Genomic DNA, 9677 nt, shown 5'->3' with positions numbered 1-9677 from the left:
GTTTGTGTTGGGGATGTTGAGCTCTGTGAAGATGGAAACCCATGATCTGCCAGAGTGGAATACTTTTTACAGCGACGCCAGCGAGGTAAAGACACCATTCACACCCTGTAAAACTCACTCTTATTCGTTTTACTTATTTACTTATTCGTGAAGTAAGTTTGCATGTTTTAGATCTAAAAGACGTTTCCTCGTGAAACAAGTACGACAAATCCATATGGAAACAATGCAGGAAATCTGTAAGAATTAAAAAACACTTTAAGAGATTAAAAAATAACACCACGAGCACGCATAAATATTACGGTAAAACAAGAACAAAAAAAGTTTAACCTAAAAATAGAATAGAATAATATAAATAACATTTAATAATATTTTGGCAGCTGCTCGTTTTTCTTTACACCCAGTAATAATGTGAAGCCACTCAAACGGTTTTTATTTAAATTTCTGATGTAAGCAGAATTATTTCTACACTTTCAGGTTCTTTCTTTTTCTTTTTTTTTAACATTTGTATTACTTTATTGTATTTATTTACTTTTTAAATATTTCCTTAATCTTTCCGACACTAAAAACTCAGCCAGAGTTGATTTTATCAGCAGCTTCAGTTCTCACCTCACCTCGACCTGATGAAATTAACCAACATGAAAGACTTTGATAATATTTAACCAGTGATCGGCGCGCGGGCACACAGTCACCTTCTGTTCCTCCCGTGGATTCAAAACTCTCTCCACTCAATAACACTTTCATAAACGCTTATTCTGTAATATTCATAATTTCTCATACACAATGAACAAAGCAGTTGAAATAACAATAATAATAATAATAATAATAATAATAATAATGATAATGAAAAAAAAATCAAATCCACATTCGTTTAAATCGTTAACAAATTGGTTTACATGTATATTTTTGCGGAAGCAGCGGAGGAGGCCGTCTGAGCCGAGAGGCACCGTGACGCGCTTTTTACGCATTTTCAGGTTAACATGTCCGTGTGAAATCCATGTCCTCTCTGCGCACTGAGAGCCTCATTGTGCATTGATAAAGAGTGAGCCGCTTTTTAAATGGAGTTTCTATTCATAACAATTTTAAAGAGGGAAAAAAATATATAAATTAAATCACACTATTACAACAGAGCTGTTTATGTTATTTGGTTTTAAAGGGTTGAAAATGATTGACTGGTTATTTTTTTTATTTAAAAGTATTGGCTCTCTTTGTTACATGTGATGTTTTCTTGTGAATAACCAGATGTTGTGTTCTGTTCCTCTTTGTCTCCAGATGTACTCATCTCCCGCCACCATGAACTCTGGTCTAGGTTCCATGAGCTCCATGGGAACCAGCTACATCAACCTGAACCCAGCCACTGCCTCCCCAGCAGGTATGAACATGGCGTACCCCAGCTCCTCCCTCAGCGGTTCATCGCTGGTCTCCATGGCGTCCGGGCCCAGCCACATGTCCCTCTCCCCAGTGACTTCTTCCCTCAACTCGAGCTCTCTCGCTCAGCTGGGCCCTGCTGCATCCAGCTCCCTGGGCTCCCTGTCCCACTACCAGAACATGGGCCAGTCCATGAGTCAACTGGGATACCCCTCAACCGGAACCCTGAGCCGTGCCGGGCCCAAGGAGCTTCCCCCGAAGCCATATCGGCGTTCCCTGACCCACGCCAAGCCACCATACTCGTACATCTCCCTCATCACCATGGCGATCCAGCAGAGCGGCTCCAAGATGCTCACCCTGAATGAGATCTACCAGTGGATCATGGACCTGTTCCCCTACTACCGTGAGAACCAGCAGCGCTGGCAGAACTCCATTCGCCACTCGCTCTCCTTCAACGACTGCTTTGTGAAGGTAGCTCGCTCGCCAGACAAGCCAGGCAAAGGTTCTTACTGGACTCTGCACCCGGCATCGGGCAACATGTTTGAGAATGGCTGCTACCTGAGGCGACAGAAGCGCTTCAAGATCGAGGAGAAGTTGAAGAAAGCAGGCAAGAGCCAGGAGGGGGGTTCAGGGAAAGGAGGCCACGGTGGAGATCACCTGGTGGGGGATCACAGCCCCACAGGAGGATCAGAGGGCGCTGACTCCGCCCATTCAGACAACTCCCACCCGGGCTCTTCAGATGACCAGCCGCTTTCCAGAAACTCCCTGGTTCCACTAGACCGCCCTCCACTGTCATCCTCACACCTCCATAGCCCACCCATCTCTCTGCCACCATCATCCTCCACCTCATCCTCCATCCCTCCCTCCTCCCTGTCCCTCTCTGTTGCCTCCTCTGCTTCCTCCTCCAACCCACTCCTCCACTCCCAGTCCTTAGCAGGTAGCAGCCACCTCCTGGCCAGCACCATGCATCAACACATGGACCTACAGAGCGATGCCCTCAAGTCCCTGGATCCCCACTACAATTTCAACCACCCCTTCTCCATCACCAACCTCATGTCCAACGAGCAGAAGATGGACCTCAAGTCCTACCAGGACCAGGTGATGGCCTACAACAGCTACACTGGCGGCTCTCCTGTGACAGCCAAGCAGATCTACGACAGCGCCGGGCCGTCGGCCATGGACTCTGGTGCTTATTACCAAACTCTGTACAGTCGCTCTGTGCTCAACGCTTCTTAAAGTGGACACTGACGTACATCTACACACGTCTGTCGTAGTGAGCCAAGATGGAGACTTTCTCCTTTCCGCTTGTCTTTTCTAAAATGGACACCCATGCTCTCTTTATCTTTCTCTACCGTTCTGTCCTCGTCTGTGGCTCACGTCCAGTGGCCTTGAAAGAGTCTCACATCTAAAATGGCTGCCGTGTTTGAAGGACTAAAGAATCCCCCCTTTTTCTTTTATTTAACCAGCTCTAATGAACATGGAAAGTGGGGCTGGTTACATGGAGGACAGAAAAAGAGGAGAAGTGGTCACTGATAATGAAGACATTTGACTCATCCGTGTGTTTGAGTCAACATAGACGTGAGATCCCGCCGTCGCAGGCGCACACTGCGCGGCTAAATTGGCTTTTGTACAAAATGTAAATAGAGCTAATGTGTGGGGGAAAAGGATATTTGCATTTATTTATGAAGGGAATACATTTTAATATATCTTGTTTATGTGCTCTATCAACAGTTACAAACCAAATGTGACTTCTTTTTTTAAAAACCAAAAAAACTAAAAAAAACAAAGGCGAGTTTCAGGTTACTGCTTTAGGCAGGTGTTACTGCAGCGGGAGACAGTTGAGTACATTTCCTTTTTGTTACAACATTTCATGTTAGGTCTGTTGTGTCAGGCGTCCATCAATGTAAATGTAGCTTATTAAGAAAAAAAACTAACAAAAGAAGAAAAAAAAATGAACGACGTGTAATTTTGTGTGATATGAAGAAGGTTAAAAGGCCATTTGTCATTGATGGACACAGAAGATTTAAAATAACTTCAGCCAGAAGGAAAGAGACAAAGTAACTGTGGTAAAAACAAACAAACAAACAAAAAAAACTTAAATACATTTTTTTGCATTTCTGTTATTCATGGCCCAGAGTCATTTCCTGTTGTTACCTATATGAGTGCATTGGAGCTAAGTGGTTTCCCACAGACAGAGGAGGTGCATGGGAGAATTCAGTCAGTTACTAAAACAGTGGAGGGGAGGAGAGATGCACTATGGGAGGATTTACATACAGTACTTTGCACTATGGAGCTCCCACTGGTCAGGTGGGCTGATAGTGTGTGTGTGTGTGTGTGTGTGTGTGTGTGTGAGTGTATTACAACAATACTTAAATGTGAGAATGAATGACCCCCTTACACTGTCAGTGCATCTGCTCAGTGGGATCAGTGGAACAATGTCACAGGTTGTGAAATGACCCTCGCTGTTCAGTCACTTCCTTTTTTTCTTCACAATGATCTGACAGAGAGAGAGAGAGAGAGAGAGAGAGATCAATGTGTTGACGATCGATTGAAGGATTAAAACAGCAGAGGACGCGGAAGTTTCAGGTCACATGACTGTCCTCTGTGGAGCATATTTTAGTTTCAAAGAGAAGTGTCTTTTATTTAAGCTATGTTCCTTTTCAAACTTTGAAAGTGTGCTGATATAATATATTGTTTTCTTGTGTCGTTGTTTTTGTTGTTGGTTTAAATGTGATTGAAATGATTCATGTTTTCATTTTTTCTTATTAAAAAGGCAAAATATGTGGGGAAATATGGTGCAATTGTTTTTTTTCTTTTCTCCTCCATCAAGGTAATTGCAGGTGTTTGACAGGTGTGTCACGTACACACACACACACACACACACACACACCTCCGTCTGCTGTAGATTACATGTCGGGTAAATTTAAACTGGTTAATATTTAAACACTTAGTTTGATATCTTTATTAGCAAGTCGCAGTAAAAGTAAAATACTACTATTAATGGCAGCAGTTTAATAATTTACTTAGACATTTACCCAGTGTTTGACAAATTTACGAGAGCCCCCTTGAATCCTTTAACCACTCCACCCCCGCGTGAGTGTGGGCATGAGAGAATTGAAGGCAGAAAAAGGCCTCATCTTGTACTAAACATTAAAACTGATCATCTTTCTTTTTATGAGCAGTTTTTTTCTCACAAACTCTCACATCATTTTTCCATTTAATCCAAGAATTTGTTGTCTTTCAAGTCATATTTTCCCCATATTTACTCTTAACCTGTTCAATTACAAACCCTTTTAAAACCCAGGGAAACAAACACTGCATTTTCTAGTTTCAGGGGCAACATAAAACCTCAAGTTTCTGATTCCTGTGAGCCTGTGTTGTGACATACAGTACATATTAAGCAACACTGGTGAAAAACAACCTCATCACCAGGCAAAGCTGTGTGAGTGCCCTGTCAGAGGGTTAAATGTAGCTGTTGACATTTTTCTATTACACTTACATCACATTGACAAAGGTTGAGCCTAAAAATGGTCCTTTACAGCTTTAAAACTGGGGCAAAGTTAAGTTTGTAGATCACTCAGTGTTACTGGCAGGATCTCGACCTTCTGTTACAGTCAATCAATCAATCGTGCCCTCAATTTTTTTTCCACCTGGCTGGCAAAGCACTGAGGCAGGAATAGCAGTATCTTGTTGAAACAGCTCCTGACCAAATGACTGTAGTGTGTGACATGTGGGACTGGTAGACTAAACATGGCTGGATCACACTGAGAGCCTCAAAGCAGACCTTTGCACAGGCAACATCACACACACACACACACATACATACACAATCGCACACAGCAAGACACAGATCATTCCAAAAACGCCTGACCTGCCTCTGACCCGGCACTGAAACAACGCTCACCCAATCCAAACAAAAAAATATATATATATTTAAACAGAAGCAGGACATTTCTTTTACTGCCTGTACTGCTCAACTTCATTTCTTCCTCTGATTAACCAAATTCTTTCACTTATTTATAATAAAGTGTACACATGAGATTCAGCTCTTACTTCACACGTCAGAGACATTTGCTCAAAAATCAAGATGTCATGATTAAAATAATTGGGAGTTGTCAACTGATGGCCCGTTTAACTTAACATAAAATAAATGCAATGTATGGATCTCTTGCTCTGTCTCCACGTCTTCCGTCTACCTGTCTGTCTCTGCTCTGTCTCACGCTACCTGGTTGCTCAACCCCGTGCTGTGTTGTAGGAGTTGTCACGTATTCCTTCACTGCCTCCATCTCCTCTGTCACGTTAAGCCCAGTGACACATAAGCCAGAGGCCTCAAAAAATAGAGACTGCAGCAACATGCAAACACACAGAATGTCAGCCTGAACTCCAGTTTCAATTGATGAGACGTGATGCTAAAGAGCACATCATGCGTGTAATGCTGCTGCTGCTGCTGCTGCGGATTATTTTATTTGCTTTTTATGACACAAGATCCCCATATGGGCTTCTAACACACACACACACACATACACACATGTTAAAATGGTATAAAGTCTGAGAGGCAGTTTGTCACCTTGCATACACAAAAGTCCCTTCAGTGCAGTTTGATAAGATTGGCGCTCACTCGTCTGATATGGCAGCTACATACACACACACACACACACACACACACACACACACCAGGTATGACTAACCTGGCTGATTCTAAAATGTCACTGTGCGTTAATCAGGTGACCACGTTGATAGTGGTCACATTCAGTCCGGGCGTCTCATGAGGGAAAAACAGATTAGAGTCAATCCAGCGATAACGTGGCGCAGCCTGAGGTTTACAGGGAGCAACAATGCAGCGGTTACAGAGTGGAACCATTTCAGCCACAAACTCCAGCATGACCCCTACATTTGTGACCTTTCAGTTGTAATCTGTAACCCTCGACTGACCCAGTTTCCAAACGCAAGACTCATAGAGGAGAGATACCAGCGGCTGATAACAGTCTGGTGTCACAATAAAATAATCTCCTCCTTAAAAATGATGACCACTCAGCTTCTGGGATTAGCTTTTCTCTTTCCTACACGGATTTACAAAAGAAACGTTTTCATGCAGAGCAAATGTAATCAATCAAAATTGATCAAAATGATTTAACAGTCGTTTACATCAAACCACAGCATTAATAACTCAGCGTCACTTATTTTACTGCATTTGTGAAAGTAAATCAAAGGTGCTTTAAAGGAAAACTGGGCTTGACTTGTCAGACTTTTGTTTATAATAAGCAACATCGACAAATCCAAATCCAAAAATGTTATTTATGATCTCTGAATTTCTTGTGAATCCCTTAAAATGCACAAATTCAGATCATTCAAATGAAACGTTACTGGTAAATAAAATGATTAGGGCCATAATTACACTTCCTGCATATTTGTTCACATACTTGCTTTGCACTGTGCGTGTAGTGCGCGTGTTACTGGAGTATTCCTCTAGGGCAGGGGTCTGCATTTATTTCAAAATGGGTTCATTTTAACTTCATTCATTTGCCACAAACAAACTGTTTTCTTTCTGTAATTCTTGATTCACGTGTGTCTGAGAAAAGGAAAAAAACAAACATGGTAATGGTTGATGCGTCATGGACATAGATATATATAAAAAAAGGGACTGGTTTGAAAAGAAAAGCCCAGAGGGCGACTCCACTGGCTGCAAAAAGAGTTCTGTTTGAATGAAAGGTCAAACGGAAAATGAGCCAACTTTTCACGTTTAACGGAAGCTTCAGGTCAACTTCGATAGATTATGATGTTCATTTTGTAAATTTCGTTCCCATTTAGAGGAAAAGCACAGCACATACGAGCGAGTGTGATTGACAGTTGCTATGGTCCAATAAGAACCGGGTGGCAGGTTGTTTTTTTGTTTTAATAATAATTAAACACAGACAAAGGTGTGACAAGTAATTTGAAGTGAAAACAGTTTGGGTGCAAAAGATAAGATCAAATCGCTCTTTGCATAATTAGCTGCCGGCTTTGAAGGCGTGAAAGACACTTTAAACAAAAGTGAAATGCGATGACCTACAGGTCAGTGTGAAGGTGCTGCCGCCGCCACAGTCACAGGCAAAAAAAAAAAAAAGAATATTTGTCTCCCGAGGTGCAACAGTCGCTCTGCTCGCCCTGTTTAACACCTGATGACAACTGCCCTCAGGCTGCACTGCTGGTGACAGCACTGTGACACCTGCACTTCAACAAGAAGAAGCTGTATGTCCATCCTTCATCTTTAAAACGTCAGAAACCATTTAAAATCAAACAAATGTTACAGAAAGAAAAAAGAAAGAAAGAAAGAAAGAAAAAGAAAGAATGAAAGGAAGAAAGAAAGACAGAAAAAAGAAAGAAAGAAAAGGGTGGTGCATGTTTTCAAGATGTGCAATGCAAATGAGGCGGTGCATCCTGGATCCTGTTAGGTGGATGCTCTGTGTACACTTGTTATTGCCTGAGGAGAGGGTGGGAAAGGAGGGGAGGCAGAAAGACAGAGAGACAGGCAGAGGAGGACGGGAGCGCGTTCTGTTCAGCCCTCAGGTGATACTCTCCCTTTTTTTAAAAAAAAGAAAAGAAAAAAGAGGGCTCAGAGATCGACAGCTCAGTCAGTCGTGAGTGAGTTACTGTAGTCACAGGTGGAAGCATTACAGATAATCTTCTCATACTATCAACACTAAATGTGTTTTTCTGTAAAAAGACATTTAAGACAAAAGTGGAAACCAATTTCTGCTGCAGCAGAAAATATTCAACTCAAAATGGCAAACGTAAAAAAAGAAGAGACTACGTTGATTACGCTGAACAATGACATGGTTTTATTTAAAGAGAAAAGTCAGCTTCAGTGTGATTTATATTCACGCCGTCGTTGATAAACATGGAGGCTGAGAGACAGTTTGGGGTTTAATCAAATGCTGAGAAATGGCCTTCAGACAGACAGTGAGACAGGAATAACTTCTGATTTCACCAAACAGTTTTATTTATTTACCCAAAATTACCCAAAGGAAACTTTTTTTAATTCCGTCAGATTTAACTGTGAATATGGAAGACTCCATTAAAACAAGCACAAACAGAAAAACTACTGTCATGTATGATACTATTTCATAGCAAATATATTTAATAATTTGTTTAAAGGTTACCAATGGAAACAAACTACTTTGGTATTTTTATGTATTGAAACTTAATTTATTTAACCAAGAATGTTCCATGGAGATGGATAATCATAGCCAAGACAGGAAGAAATAAAACACACAGTTCAAATCAACATTTTACCATTGCGGCTTCATAAAATGAGCGCTGTTAAAAGAAAACAAAGTAAAAATGTGACTCAGTGAGTGGCATAAAACTGTGACTCATAAACACAAGGTTAAGTGACGGTGTCGCAGAAAGACGGAGAGTCAGATGGACAAAAAGCTGTAAAAGACGAGTCAGACATTCAGACGAGTGCGACTGCAGCTAATAAAAAAAGAAAAAAAAAGTCAGAGACACAGTGAGTGAGTGAGTGTGTGTCACACAGACAGACAGAGACTGAGCGCCACCGGACAGCGTAGGAACAGATAAGCAGTTGGACTTTGCTCCGTCAGCGATGGGTGTTGCAAAGAACCTGAGATAAAGCTGCTGCTGTGCCAGAGGAACAGAGGAGGCTGATTACATTTAACCTGATGGTGTGTTTGTGCGTGTGCACGTGTGTGTGTGGGAAGGGGGGCAGTATTGATCAAACCAGGACCATTGACACATGGAAGCAACAGATGCAAACCTGATTTTTTCTTTCTTTCTTTCTTTTCTTTTTTATGCAAAGGTGACAACTGTAGTACAGAAGAGAGTATTAGGACCACATGTAAAGAAAAAAAACAACAACAACATGAATTCTGGGATTAAAGTCAGAATACAAGATTAAAGTGAGAATTCTGGGATTAAAGTCAGAATACAAGATTAAAGTGAGAATTCTGAGATTTAAGTCACAATACAAGATTAAAGTTAGAAATCAAGTTAAAAAGTCAGAATACAAGATTAAAGTCAGAATTCAAGATTAAAGTCAGAATTCAAGATTAATGAAGGTCTGACTTTAATCTCAGAATTCTGACTATGCTATGCTGCTAGACCTAGACTGCTGAGGGAAATTCACACTCGGGGTGTGAATATGACTTCATTATATTGTCATTAACCTTGTTCTTTGTCTCCCTGTCCTCTGTCCTCTGTCTTTGTCTCTCTCTGTACTCATCTTGCAGGCTGCAGGATCCAGATCCAGACTGTTATTATTGTCATAAGCAGTAGTATTATTGTCAATATTATAATTAGTTATTTTTTGTTAT

General features: G+C 41.3%; 1 protein-coding gene across 1 annotated transcript; it reads left to right on the top strand.

Moving 5' to 3' along the window:
• Window positions 1-3011, top strand: foxa3 (forkhead box A3). Its single transcript, XM_058634657.1, has 2 exons — window positions 1-85; window positions 1270-3011. Exons 1-2 carry the CDS (start codon window positions 14-16, stop codon window positions 2599-2601), a joined length of 1404 nt encoding a protein of 467 aa, XP_058490640.1. The 5' UTR covers window positions 1-13; the 3' UTR covers window positions 2602-3011.
• The last annotated feature ends 6666 nt before the right edge of the window (window positions 3012-9677 follow it).

This window comes from Solea solea, chromosome 7 (assembly GCF_958295425.1).
Source record: "Solea solea chromosome 7, fSolSol10.1, whole genome shotgun sequence".
Taxonomy (NCBI): domain Eukaryota; kingdom Metazoa; phylum Chordata; class Actinopteri; order Pleuronectiformes; family Soleidae; genus Solea; species Solea solea.
The sequence above is the reverse complement of the archived record's forward strand: the minus strand, read 5'-3'. Positions and strand labels throughout refer to the sequence as shown.